Here is a 14841-nt window from a genome sequence, read left to right as displayed (position 1 = left end):
AGAAGCCAAGGGTCCAAGGGTCAGGAAGCAAGGAGTTATGAAGTCAAGGGTCCAAGGATCAAGAAGCAAGGAGTCATAAAGCCAGGGGTCCAAGGATCAAGAAGCAGGGAGTCAAGAAGCTGAGGTTCAAAGATCAGGAAGCAAGAAGCCAAACACAGCAAGGCAGGAAGCGTGTTGCTGTGGTGAAGAGCCGAAGGGCAATGCTGACCTTATATCCCTTCCCAGCTCTTGTCACCAGGTGCTGTGAGTTACCAATCGGCCTCACCTGTGAGGCCACGCCTTGCCTCTTCCGAACAAACTTAGGAAGGCCCCAGTCCTGCAAAGTCCTATTGGTCACAGGGCCTGGCTCCTGCACACACACCTGACAGTATTCCGCAATAAGTTACCGGCCTAAAAACAATTAAGCATTGACACGAGCCTAAGTTATGGAAAAAGACTAACAAGGCATCCAACTTTAAAACTGAGTTGCAAATAACCGTATGGTCATAATCAATCATTTGTGAACCTATGGTCATTTTCTGCCCTGTGGGTGATATTGTTAAGTGTAAGAAACACAACTTTCATTAGCTGAATTAACCTGCTGCACTTTGTCAGATCTTAAAGTAACAGGCTATTTAGGCCATCTGTTTTGCATGCAGCATGGGATACAAATATCACACTCATACATACTGCACATTTAGGCATGCCAGCTACATATAAGTAGTTGCCTCTTGGAAGAAGCAATGCTAAGAGATACAAATGTTGCAAGGTTGATAATAAGGAGAGGAAAATAGCTCTTTGACTAAAGAGATGAAAGTCAGAAGCAGGCAAATCCTGCTAAAACAGAAGTGTGTGAATGCGATATTAAATAGTCTCTAGAGAATGAGCAAGAGTTTTCAGCGAAGCATGCCCTCTCTTATTAACTATGTTTACTTTGTGATTTGCCTAAATAAACTCCAAGCGAAATAAATTTTAACCTGCACAGATTATAGTAAATGTTTTCAGTTTCATCTAGAAAAAAATTCAGAATCACCTGGCCTGAAGTGCAGATGGCAGACTGACATGCCACTCAAATAAAAGGCTTAAAAGCTACATGAATAAATTAACACTACTGAATGAAATGGACCGTGGAAGCTAGAAAACATTTAAGATTTTCAAATATACTAAAAACATCAGTCAAGAGGCAGCAGTTATGTATTCCCAAATGGTCCCTATTTATAAAGAGACCATATTGGCTGTAAGTCCTGAAAGACTTGTTCCTGCCTTGCAGGCCATTTTCCACCTGGCTTTCCACAGTCTTTCATGTCCCCTTCAAAAAGCAGCTTTTCCTGCTCTCAGTCCAATTCTATACAGGTTTACTTGCAATGCAAACTTTGCTCTGCTCAAGGGGACATGACCCCAGGAATACTTACACAGATATAACAGTGATAAATGTGCAGAGCAAGAAGCAGGAAGCACATCTCCAAAGACATCCCCTGATATATAAATCAGCCTTTAGTTTCAAAGGCAGCAGTTCTAATACATACATCCATGAAGCCACCTTGTACCAATGGTCCACTGGCCCCAGAATGGTGTTCTATGGCAGGCACAGCTTCTCCCAGGTGTGTGAGAGAGATCTTTCCTACCACTTCCCTATACTGAACTTTGCAAGCACAAATAATGGCTGGCTTGCAATGCACACACAAATAAAATAAAATCCTATTATATTTCCTTTGAAATCTGTCAAATCAACAACAGTAGAATAGGTCAACATGACTGCAACCTCTGGCACTGTCATAGGGAATAGCACTGGAACATCTACCAAAGGGGGAGGAAACTGAGCAGTTACGAGTGTCAATCAATTCATCAACACTAATCTCTCTCTCTCTCTCTCTCTCTCTCTCTCTCTCTCTCTCACACACACACACACACACACACACCCCACACACACAATTTTTGTTTACCAGCACTATTTTCTGTGGGAAGTAATTTATTTGGCCCTTCTAAAATGTTACTTATGTATTTTTAATTTTTAAAACATTTTAAGTGTAGGGGATCCCAACCTTATTTTAAAACAGTTTCCCAGCAACTAACCACCAAAATTAGAATACTGTATCTTTCATAAAAGAATACTGTGGATTGGTCTATCGGCCTTGTGTACCCTACCACTAAACAGGCCAAAGACATGATTCTCTGAATAATTACTGCAGCTCAGAATTGTAGTTACTTTGGGATTCTTCCCCCCTCCCCACCATGTGGAACCAAGATCAATAGTGCATGACCATACCTTGGTCGTTGCAAACTTAAATAAACTTTAAATTATTTCCTTGTAGGGTTGAGAGAACTTTCTGAGCATAAATCAAATAAAAAGCAGCAATTCATTCCACTCAGGGGGGCCAACTTGAATGAAATATAATGACATGGTGCATGCACACCATATGAGTGGCAATGCCCATCAACTTGGAGGGCAGACCCCTCAAATATTTTCTAGGGGGCCTAAAGGGAACTTGGCCCCTAGGAGTTGGCTCCTATGATTGCACTCTATTTAAAAAGAAAGTAAAAAAAGCTGGAGACCTACAAATGTCAGGTGTGCACTGACCCACACACAGAGAGAAAAAACTGCAAACTAATACTGTACTCTTCATTCTCTCCTCCTATGGTTAGATTTATCAGAAATCTGGATGTGGTCTGCTCTGCATTGGGGGGGGGGGGTTCAAGCCTTCAAATGCAGCACCAAATTTGCAGACAGAATCAGTCAGCACACTATTTCTGAAATTGGTCTAAAATAAGGATGGAGAATCTATGGCCCTCCAGATATTAGACTCCAACTCCCATCAGCCCCATCATGGCTAATTGGATGATGGGAGTTGTATTATCACAAAAACTGGATTCCCCACCCCACAACATGTCCACACAATCTTAAAAACACACACGCAACCCTAAATTATATTAACACCAGTCATAGACAAAGTTATGCATTTCTTTTCAGGAAAAAAAATTCCACTTACCTTTCCCATTCTGCCATGCTGTGTACCAAGACAAACTGAGGAAAGATGTGATGAAAATTAATGCAGTGGCCACAGTCCCATTTCGGAGCCTCATCTCATTTCAACATGGTTTGTATTTGGCCAACAGTCAGGATTTGAGTTTCGTCTGTTGGCTTGAAGCCCACTTATTCCAGCGCTAGCACGGCATAGCCAGAAGAAAAGGGAGTATGTGGCGTTGTCATTTCCAAATCATTGTGCAACCTGCAGAACAGACGTATTGCTGGAGAATGACGAACTCTCAGAAGCTTTTGAAGAGTTTGCCCTTCATTCTTTGTTCTTCTACTCCCTAAGCATAAAGGGGAAACTCAGTTTCAGTCTAAAAATGAAGAGAAGTCTGTAGTAAATCGAAGCACATCACACAACAGAGAAGAGACTGAGGGAACAACAGAGGCTCAAACCTCCCATCTGCCATTATCTTTGTAAGAGGCACAAGCCACATCTTCTCAGCCTTAACACCTACCCCTTTACTCTCTTGTAGATTTACATTATCTCCAATTTACAAGACTGTTTTATGCAGTGCTCTTTTTTTTTTTTTTTTAGTTCTCTTAGAATGTCAACAGCGCCTACCTGAAAGGTGCCAGAACCCACCTGAGAGGCGCTGGAACTGAGTTCCACTAAGTTCCGGGGGGGGGGGAATCCCCGTCTTTGTGGATTACTGGCAACATACATTAATTGTTTGAACATTCATGTAGTATAATCCTATACATGGGGGGGGGGTGGAGTACTTATGATCCTCCAGGTATCACTGAGCAGCTCAGACTCCTACAAGATCCAGCCAACTTGCTGACACATTTACATGGCAGCTTGTTAACACATTTCTCTCATCTCATCCCCCCTTCCTCTCACAGCCACCTTTCTCCTTTCAACAGTTGCTTTTCAGCCAACTCACTCTACCACTCACTTAAACAAAATCACTTTTCTGTAGTCAATTGCTACTGCGTTCATTCCATCAACAGGTGCTTTCGTCCTAGTAGGTGTGCGTAAGTTTGCAGCCTAAGGTGTTCGAAACATATTGTACACTTGAAGTGGTAACTATAGCACGTGAAAAGCTGAGAGAAAGTTAAAACATTTGAAACGTCAGAAGTTGTTACTGTTTCACAAATGCTTCTGAGATTCATGGTTACATGTAGCTGACATTCGTTTTGATCAAGCAAGGCAAGCCTGCAAGATCAGTTCCCAAATGCACCAAGGAAGGGTTACGTTCTGCATCGTGTGCTTGTACCTAGGAGATATAGGCAGGATTCAATCTTAATTCATGCCCTTGAACAGCTTTTCAATAGAGTTTTATCTAAAATAGCTTGTCTAAAAGGTAGAGAGAGAATGACATACAGGTTCACGTTACCCCAATCAGTAGGTCAGTGCCGTCAACTTTAACTGCACGGCACTCATAGTTTACAGCAGTACACAAGAATCTGGTCACAGGCCTAAGGTAGTTATGGCCCACTGTAACTAGGAGAACTATGCTGCTTCCTGTAACTTCACCAAATTATTATTAATCATAGCCCCCCCTCCAAAAAAAAGTGATGGGCAAAGTTAAAGTTGGTGGCAGCATGGATTAGCAAATCAAACACCCATTGCTGGGCACATGCCCAAGCCCACACATACGCAGCATGAAGCTAACCAGCACTTACAATGGAAAGGAGACAGATGGGGAAACAAGATATAAAGATGCAGCACACCTAACTGTGGCACCTCAGTGCAGTAACAGCAGCAGAGGCATATACTGTAGTTAAATTAAAACCATTTAAGTACAAGGAATATTGTACTTATTACATTATTATTAATACATATTGGTTGTATTTTAGATGGAAAAACTAGGGCAGAAGTTATCTGGAATTAATTGACCCTGGACATATATATATATATGCACATATAGTGGTGCCCCGCAAGACGAATGCCTCGCAAGACGGAAAACCCGCTAGACGAAAGGGTTTTTCGTTTTTGAGCTGCTTCGCAAGACGAATTTCCCTATGGGCTTGCTTCGCAAGACAAAAACATCTTGCAAGTTTGTTTCCTTTTTCTTAACACCGTTAATACAGTTGCGACTTGACTTCGAGGAGCAACTCATAGAACGCAGTGTACATAGTAGCCTTTTTTGAGGTTTTTAAAGACTTTGGTGATTTTTGAAGCTTTTCCAAAACTTCTTTTGCAGCGATTTGGTAAGTTAAGCTTTTAAAACTTTTTTGGGGGGTTTTGGATTTTGGGTTGGGGTGTTTGGAATTCAAGGACTTGGTGTTGGGAAGGGGTTTGCAAGAATCTGGAAGCTTGTGGGTTTTTTTTCTGCATTTTTATGATTTTCTGTGACCATTGGGCCACTCTGCTGTTTTTTTAAAAAAATTCTGGGTTTGAATTTTGAAATGCTCTTTACAGTATGTGTGACTTTAAAGAGCACTTAATAAACTCTTGTTGTACCAAATATGGCTTTGTTTGGACTTTTTTTGACCATAGGAACACATTAATTGATTTTCAATGCATTCCTATGGGAAACTGTGCTTTGCAAGATGAAAAATTCGCTAGACGAAAAAATTCGCGGAACGAATTAATTTCGTCTTGCGAGGCACCACTGTACATCTTTGTGCACAGTATTCCCACCTTCTCACTCCCAAAGTGCCTTGCACACCCAGGATGCTTACACCGGCTCCCATTTCTCTCTCCCTGTGTGTCACATGCAAATCTGTCTTCTGCTCACCTAAACTTCGTACTCCTACTTTCTTCCTCTCTTGTATACATAACACGCCAATCTCGGTCTATTCCTACCTCCCGTGCTTCATACAACCCTCCCTCTTTCTAACACACATGCTTCCGTGCGGATTAGATACACTGTCAGGTGATTTATCCAGCCCTCCGAATCGCCCCCCTCCACTTCGTTCCAGCAACAAACGTGTGTCAAATTATAGCGTGTTACAAGATGAATGTATTTTCACCCCCACAGGGAAAACGGTACCCCCGTAGCAAAGTCAGGTCCAAAGCATGCTTAGCCTGCCAATGCTCATCTCCCCCCCCCTCCATCCTTCTGATGCAGGCGGAGAGCGAGTTTGCCCGCGTACACGCATTCACACGCACGCACAGACGCAGTCTCCAGCGGACCCGCTCTCCACCCGCCTCCTTGCCCTTCTCCTTCTCCTCTCTTGCGTTCCTTCTTTCTCTCTCTTTCTCAGTCCCTCCGCCTGCGTGTAGAACCAGAGACCGAGCTCGCTGTCGCATTGCACAGTCCACTTACTCCAAAACAGTCCCCTCCCCGCCCGCCGACCGACTTTGGCAGGACGAACTTGGGGAGGCGGCTGCACCAAAGAGAGAGAGTGGCCGGCCGGCCGGCCTGCATCCCCCTCGTCACACAGAAAAGGTGGCTTTTTATTATTATTTTAATTTTATTTTATTTTTTTGGGTCTGCCCACCTCACAGACACCGCCACCGCCGTCTTGCAGGCAGACGCACCAGTAGCAATAATAATACCAAACCCACTGCAAGCCGAAAGCCCCAAACTCGCGTCAATTCATCCCACCAGGGCCGCCGAAGACCCCAGGAAGCCCCTGTTCGCCCTCCGGGAATGGGCAGAGCGGAGCCCCGAGTGGACGCGGAGCTTTGGCGTGCGCTCACCTTGGTCCCGCAGGAGCCGCCCTTTGCTCCTGTACCGAGAGAAAGAGAAGCCGAGGGTTCCACACACTCTTTCAGGCAGGCGCGCGCGCGTGTTCTTTGCGCGCGTGCCTCCCCGCGCAGGAGGCGTTCCAAGAGTCCCCTTGCAGTTACAGCTGCCTTGCCCTCGCCTGCTGCACCACACACACACAAAAAGGACTTCACCTCCTCGGTCCTCTTTCACCGCAGCAGAGGAAACGCTTCTCCCAAGCTGCAACTGAGGAGGACTCCCAAGGAGCAGAAGCCCACACCGGTTAGGCTTCTGAGCGCCCGCCTCCTTTCACCTCACCCGAACCTCCATTGGCCAACCCAACCAGCGCAAGAAGCCAATGGTCGTCCTTTACTGGATGGCACGTTCCAGCGGATGGTGTAGTCAGATGTCAGTCTCGGACTAGGGTTTTTTTAAAATAGAAATCTCGCGAGTTTTCTTTCACCTCCTATTGATAGCTTAAATGCGGGAGAGCTGGTGGTTTGTGCTGTGTAATTTCCAGATCCTTGCACCTTGAAAAATTCGAGCAAACTCTTTAGAAGGTCAGTTCTTGCAAATGTCCCACTGTGTTCAATAGGGACTTAAGTGCTCAGAGGACTGTGGCTGTTTTCTGCGGCTGGAAGTGGCTTGCCAGGTCCCAGCAGCTGGGCAATACTGTTGAGAGAAGCAGCAACCTGAAATCTACTGATCTTGGGTTTGTGAGGTCACGATAGGGATCTTTGGCATCTTTGGTTCAGATCCACCCTCTTGTGTAACATTAGCATCCCCTTTGATTTTTCCTATCCCCTAATGCTCTGAATGCAATGTCTCACTTGAGCAGGATTGTTTCCTTGGCTTCCTCCTCCAGACAATAAGGTTTTGTGAAATTAAGTGCTGCAAGTTTTCACCTTCCAAATCAAGAAGCCAGCCCATACTACTACTTTTTTAACATTTAACATTTTAAACATTTAATCTGAATTTATTTTTACCATATAAAGTCTGCTTAGTAAATAGAACCCGTTATATGCCCATTGTCACTGCTGATGTGGCAGATTAGTGCAGTTTTTCTTGTGTGAGGTGACATTTTTCTGTAGCCACACTTACTTCCCTTTGTTCCTCACCTGGGCACAACTTGCCTGCCAGCTCAAATGAAATGAGATTTCTATCTCTCAAGGGCTCAGCATCTAGAAAAACTGCAGTGCATACAACAGGACTTTAAAAAACAGCAACTAATAGAGAGGTCTTGCAGAAGGTACCTTTATCAGAATGTTTGATGCAGCTAAAGATTAGATCTCTGTGTTAACTTTTAAAAAATGACTTGAGGGATACTGATACGTTGTTTTTAAAAATAATCTGGTTTTGTCAATAAGTAGCAGCAGCGATGGACACAACAAAGAAGCTAATGCTACAGAACCTTTCCCAGCTTCCTTCTTGCAGTACTCAATCCTTGTTTTAAACTACCACTTCCCCCCACTCAGTGTTATCATCCCCTGCTTGCTCTACTCAAATATCTGCCATTGTTTAAAGCTGCCACTTGTTCTTCCATCACTGCTTTACTCAAACTTCTGCCAGTTTAAAACACCCGCTTTCTGCTTTTCAGTGTAGCTCCCTTCTTGCTGTTCTCAAACTTCTCCCTCTTCCATTCCTCAGCTGTCTCATGTGAGAGAAAGAATGCAGTGCCCCCAGATATTTCAAAGTAATATTCAAACCTTGTTAAAAACTGCAATTTTCCTCTGTTTTCACCCACCTCTGCTTTATTCAAATGTCTGCTGTTGTTTTAAACCAACAATTTCCCCCTCTCAGTATCCCTCCCTTCTTTCTCATGTCATAGCCACTGCTGCTGTACAATCCTGCTTCACTTTTGCTCCCCTACTCCACCCTGACTTCATGAAAATCAAGGATTGTGATGCACCACTGCAAATACTCCTACGAGGACTGCATGACGACATTCTTACATTTTTATTATATAGGCATATATAGAAATATGTATGTTCAAAAGAAGGCCAGGGTCAACTGCAGCAAGTCTTTGTGGGCTCCAGCGTTTACCCCACTATGCCAGCTGCTGAGGCCAAAACCTCTGCATTTTTAATGACACCAAAGCCATTAAAGAACCTATGATCAGAAAGCAGTGGGCAAAGAGCAAATACAGCAATAACAAGGTAAGACAGTGTGTGTGGTGTGTGTGTGTGATGGGCGTACATATAACTTCCCTCCCAGCTCTCTTTTCACACACAGGAAAGAGGCAATAAAAATGGTGCAGCTGTGTTTCACACTAGTTCAAGTTACGTATTATTTTGCAAAATGAATCTAAAGATTTTGTGAATATACTCATGTATATTGTTATTCTTACTATTTCTAAAGTAATGTCTTGTTTCTTCCTTTACTCACAAGTATAAAGGGTAAGAGAAACAGTAGAATTACTAAGTAGAAGGTAATTTAAGAGTGAAGGAAAAGAATAAGGGAACTTTTCTAAGAATGGAAGTCTACTTTTGAGAAATGAAGAACCATCCTAGAAGAAACAAATAATTAATTAAAAGGAGCAAGATCTGGCCAATAAGAATTGAGCTGGACATCCTTTATTTGAGAAGACGCATTCTGGCTTCTGCCACCACCACCATCCCATTTTCTCCCACCTGTGACATACATGCTTAGCATTTTTGTAATCAATATCCTGTTCATGAAACTCCCACGGAATGTTAGCTGTACTTTTGATTGCATCCATTCTAATAACAATAAAGAAAATTTTAAAAAGCATAGATATGAACTATGTTCCTTCTTTTGATTTCTGCTCTGGGCTTTGATTACAAGAACAAATCTCAGTGGTTTCAACTATGTCGTGCCTTTTGTAAACAATGGTGCTGATTTGCACTTCACCTGCTTTTTGCAGTTAGCGCTGCCAGAAATGTGCACACCGTCCTCCTTGATCCCCAGCAGACCAGCAAACTGGACTTGTGTTGTTTTCTAGCACTGAGCCCCCCACCCCGCTCCCCTGCCTTCACAATAAAAGTACAGCGTTTCCGTTTCCAAAAGTTGTAAATGTAGTCGCAAGTAGCTCCACAACATTTGGACAGTTTGGCACACATCACCCTAGAAGGAATTATCACAGGCTTTCCCAGATTCCAAAAAAAATTCACAAAAGCAAATTAAAGCTGGACAGCGAATTGTCCCCATCTGTGAGCAAGCACAAGCCAGAGCAGCTCAGGGGAAGGGGCTTCTTAAGCTGCTCGGCTGAGGTGTGGAAAGCTGCCCTCACCTCAGCTGAGCAGCCTCAACAAGCCTCTGGCTGGCAAGAAAACTGCCTCCCATTTCCCCGGAGCCTGAAGAGATCCTCTTTGGGCTCTGGGATGGGTTTTCTGGAGGAAGTGCATTCTGGCACCTTTTTGTGGGTAGAGCACGATATATGCTGATATATGCACAATATATGCTCCTCCACATGCAGCTGCTGGGTGACCTTGGGCTAGTCACACTTCTCTGAAGTCTCTCAGCCTCACTCACCTCACAGAGTGTTTGTTGTGGGGGAGGAAGGGAAAGGAGAATGTTAGGCGCTTTGAGACTCCTTAGGGTAGTGATAAAGCGGGATATCAAATCCAGACTCCTCCACCCTGATAAATGTAGGCACCAGCTTGACTACTCCTGTCTTTAAGGCCTTGCAGAGCCATTATGCCAGGGGCATTCTGGGAAACAAATATGGCAGCAATGCCCAGGCACTCAACATTGCACAGGGCAAAGGACTAGGGTGGTTTTGCTGTTGTTGTTAAGAGGGGGCATCAGCAGTGGGCCCTGGCAGTTTCCCAACCGTGCCAGATGCTGTTGCCAGCCCTGATGCCTCTACATTCATCCCACCTGCCAACAAAACAGCTATTTAAAATGTGTAGGGCTGGGGACAGGCAAGATCAAACATTTAAGTGTAACTGGCAGGCAGAGTTACAAAGCAATTAATAAACCACGGCTTGAGGTTGGTGAAGTGCCAGAGATGACAAATTTGATAACTACCAAAGCTGCGCTGCCAGCATAATTTATGTCATGATTATGATTCCTCTGTTCCTGCGATTCATAGCCTTGAAAGGAACAAAGCTGCAAATTATAAGAAAAAATTTGACACAGGCATGCTCCATTATTTTCAGCACTTCAAGGTGTATTCTTATACCGGCAGGGTAGAGAAGATATGGTAACATACCATTAAAAAACTCTGCGGCCAGACAGAAGTTTATGCGTAAATTACACATTTTTAAAGAGGCACGTTGTGTTGTTAAGATTTGAGTGGGAGGAGTTTCCGTTCAATGGCTGCTGTGCTGTTTCCCTGGGGCTGTTCCCTGGAATGAAAGGCCTATTGCAGTCGCGGTTGCATTCAGAACGGTTGACGAAAGTGCTGTAGTTTAAAGTACGCTGTTACCAATATACTAGTGACATTTAAGAACACTTCCTTGACATGGCTGCTAGGAGTGAAAATAGCAAGACAGGCCCCATACATATTTATTTATTTTTAATGGATGCTTCTTATTGGGGTGTGTGTGATTAATTAATTATACATTTTGGCAATAAAACACCCCACCTTTCAATCATATTATTGTCAAGATGGCATAAGAAGGTAAGAAGAGCCTGCTAGATCAAACCAATGGCCCATTTTGTCCAACAACCTGTTCTCTGTGGTGAAGCCTGCAAACAGAACATTCTTTGTGAATGTGTGGTTGTGAATGGTCTGGGCTCTGAATTAGTGTGTAGCTGCCAGCCCACCACAGCTTTATGACATCTGGAAAAGGACATCATATGGAAGTGATATAATCCTCTGCCTCCTCTGTAGTCTGCAGTACAGTTATATCCATGCAAAGAGCTGCTTGAAGAAAAGAAATATCTGGCTGAAAATAAGCTAATGATGGTTGGCAGGTTTTGTGACCTACTGGGAACCAGTTCATTGGTCATGGAGGGAGTTCATCCTTGTTCACTCAAACATGCTATTAGCGTTTGGTAGCATTCCTTTCAATGTCTTGTGTTTCTTGAATTCATCTGACCCATACCAAGATTTAATGAAAGGATTAATTTGGGCTAGATATGGGGAAAACGATAATACATTGTTCAGCCAGGAAAGTAAGGCAAACAGAAGATCTTATCCATCTTGTCTCTGTCCTGGATGTTGACTTCTCTGAGTAAATATGAGTAGATGATTATTTCAGCGGCTCTCTATTTGCAGTCTTGGGATTAAATAAGAAGTCCCTTACCTAGAGAATGGATAAAAATACCAAATCCAACTACCATTGGGAGCTACTACTGTGAAAAGTGGCAGAAAATCACTCTTTTGCTCAATAACAGCTCTTTTTCATTTAGTTTTCTTCCTTTCTCTCCCTCCCTGCCTGCCTGTATCAAACTCAATTCCGAAAGCTGCACAAATTAATACCCTTGGGAGGAGCAGGATGTGCTCAGAACAAACAAGTTAGAGAAATTCCCTTTGTCCTTTGACTAAGCAAGTCAAAACTATGCCTAACCTTATCTTCTACCAGTTACTTCAGGCTAAGTTAAATTCTATACCTCAGAAAGATTCAGGGTGTCTAAAAAGAGGTGTGGGGGGAATGTGGAATCACAATAAAACATTTTAAACCAGGACTCTCTTTTGGAATCAGCTCGAGGCACCGCTCAACATCAAAAAGGTCATGTAGCCATCTGCCTCAAGCGTCAAGTGCCCCGTATCTCTGTTCCCCGGCAGAATGTGATCAGTTGCAGAACCTGAATTTAAGGAAACTCCCTCATGTTTTCACTTGAAACAGCCTTATACTGGCAAAACAAATAAAAAACACATGCCCAAGGCAAAGAAGCTTCCAGAGCTAAGGAGATGTCATACAGAAATGCACTTAACTCACAAATTCTGCTAATGGAAAAAAAAGATTCCCTGTGACAGCTCCCCACCACCACCACCACCACATGTGGCAAAAATAAAAATGGTAGAATGGAAATGATTCCATAGACATGTTTTTATTCTGCTGCTGCAGGGCTAAACCACACACATTGCACGGGGACTCAATATCATTTCTTATTGGCCTCCCCTGTTTTTTTACAGCAACATGGTCCAGTTGTGATCAGAGCAGTAGCACTGGGAGAAAGGAGGGATTAACCCTTTCCCTAATGCCATTTTTTTGAATCTGGGGTAGAAATGATTGCAGGTGTGGCCTGGTGACAGCTCCAGGGATGAGTGTGCAACTTTCTACCACCTTCTGGTATGAATTTGGACAGGGGAAATAGCAGCAGAAGTGAGGGTACAGCTATTACCTACAAATACATGATTGTGTATTTGATGGGATATTTTACCTAATTGCTATCTTGCTACTGCTCTAAAATCTATATTTTTGTTTTATTGCATCGTTGTCTTTTGACTTATATTTTCAGGAACTTTTAAACCACTTCAGGATGAGGGATTTAAAAAAAACCAAGCAAACATAAAGTGGCATATAAATCACCCAAATGAAAATGTTAAAAATGAAGAAAATGAGCCTATTTCATCAGAGCCAACATCAAACATCTGAGGAAGTAGGGTCTTCTACTATGAATATTTATCGTTTAATATATTTGTTTGCCTGTAAAATGCCACAGAACTCTAGTGTTGTTGTTGTTGTTGTAAAAACATGGACATTAGAGCAAGAATTATGCCACCAACAATGGGAATATCATGAGTGCTCCAAGGACATGCCAGTGATTTCACTGCACTGTGTTCTTGCAAATCCAAACATGGCTTCTAAATAAATGGACGGCTTTTTTGAACTGCATACTCCTCCTTTTAATGCTATGTTGATGCATAGATAATAAGCGTTTGAGCAGTGTCTATTTTAGTTCTCTTTTCAGCACTTTGTACAATCCCAAGAAAAGTAGCCCACTGTTTACTGCACTAAGTGGTCCGAGATTATTCTCAAGTTAATAGCTCATGTGTTTTCTCTCACTTGCATTGGCCTTCATTAAATAATCTCTTAAAGGACACTCATTTTGAAATGGGCATAGATAATAGCAGTGATGATGAATTTCTAGGATGTAGCTGGTTTCTCAATTGATAATGCCTATTGTTTTTATAGTCAAAGGCTATAGTACAGGGATGGTTTCAAGAGCCTCGGAGAACGTCAATCATTTAGGTTGCTAAATGTGCAGTGCATAATATAAGATTGATAAAGTATCTGTAACAAAACAAAAGGATGTACAAAAAAAGGGAAAGTTAATTACTCTTTCCTCTAGTAGTAAGAGCAGAATGTGGCAAGGAAGACAGATATTGCAAAGCGAAACGAAGACATTTAGGTTCCTTATTTGAATTGCCCCAAATAAAGTTTCCACAGAACTTATTGAAACACTACTTCTTTGGATCGTTGTTGCTGAAAAGAGGAAATAGTCAGTAAGATTTTCCTGGATGACATCCACTTAAGCTGTTTGAGAGCAATTCACAGATAGGTGTTCTGGGCAGCGAGCCAATATACACAGAGAAGTGGAAAATCCAAGCAAAATGTAGACATTGAAAGATCCTATAACAAAAGTGGCTGTGTAAGGGACCTCAGCAATCATACCACTTTTTAAAAAATATATACTTATATAGTAGAGAATAACAGAAACCTTGCTTACCCCAAAACATTCAAGGAACATTTATAAATCAGAGAGCAACAAAACGTTCACGTTGTAGAATCTCACAATTTGCCCCTCACTAACGATTTGTAAGAAACTCTGGGTGCAAGCATTCAAGCAAAATGTTTTTGTACTGCTAAAGCTGCAATCCTATGCACACATAATTGGGAGTATCCAAGCACGTGCAATGGAATTACTTCTGAGTAGACATGCCTAGACTCTTGACAGGCTGTCTTATTTGGCAAGTCTAGAATTCTTCATAGATGCCATGTTAAGATTTTGCCCAGTGGCTACATTCACTTCAATTTGATGGGGAACGCTCCATTTAAAGTGAAACCTTATGCATGTTTACTCAGAAGGAAATCTCACAGTGCTCTATGGGCTGTTTGGTTAATAACCCCGACAGCCTAAAGTTAGTGCACATCCTAACCTTTTTTTGTCCTCTGTCACCCTTGCAAACCAAATATTCTAATTTAGCAATACTCAGGATGGCTATCCAGACACAAAGCACCATGGATTTCAAAACTCTGCAAGGCCAAGGCAAGAGGAGGTACAAAATACTTTTCTGCAATGTTTCTGACACAGGATTTTCTCCACTGGAGCTTGTTCAGCAGCTGGTAGAACACAGCGCCATTTTATATCCATTAT

At 42.7% G+C, this 14841-nt stretch overlaps 1 protein-coding gene across 3 annotated transcripts in view; it reads right to left on the bottom strand.

Moving 5' to 3' along the window:
• The window catches only part of MGAT4A (alpha-1,3-mannosyl-glycoprotein 4-beta-N-acetylglucosaminyltransferase A), a 53525-nt gene extending 46617 nt beyond the window's left edge, over positions 1 to 6908 (bottom strand). For 2 of the 3 annotated variants that reach the window (XM_081197580.1, XM_081197578.1), the window contains exons 1-2: positions 6603 to 6908; positions 2967 to 3291 (exon numbers count right to left, since the gene is read on the bottom strand). In XM_081197580.1, the coding sequence (XP_081053706.1) occupies positions 2967 to 3060 (94 nt within the window). In that variant the 5' untranslated portion in view covers positions 3061 to 3291; positions 6603 to 6908. Of the gene's footprint in view, positions 1 to 2966; positions 3292 to 3906; positions 3999 to 6602 lie in introns of all 3 variants that reach the window. The other variant, XM_081197579.1, reaches the window with a different exon arrangement.
• Positions 6909 to 14841: the final 7933 nt, after the last annotated feature.

The sequence above is a fragment of the Podarcis bocagei genome, assembly GCF_964188305.1.
Source record: "Podarcis bocagei genome assembly, chromosome: 6".
Classification (NCBI taxonomy): Eukaryota; Metazoa; Chordata; class Lepidosauria; order Squamata; family Lacertidae; genus Podarcis; species Podarcis bocagei.
This window is presented reverse-complemented; position numbering and strand designations above follow the sequence as displayed.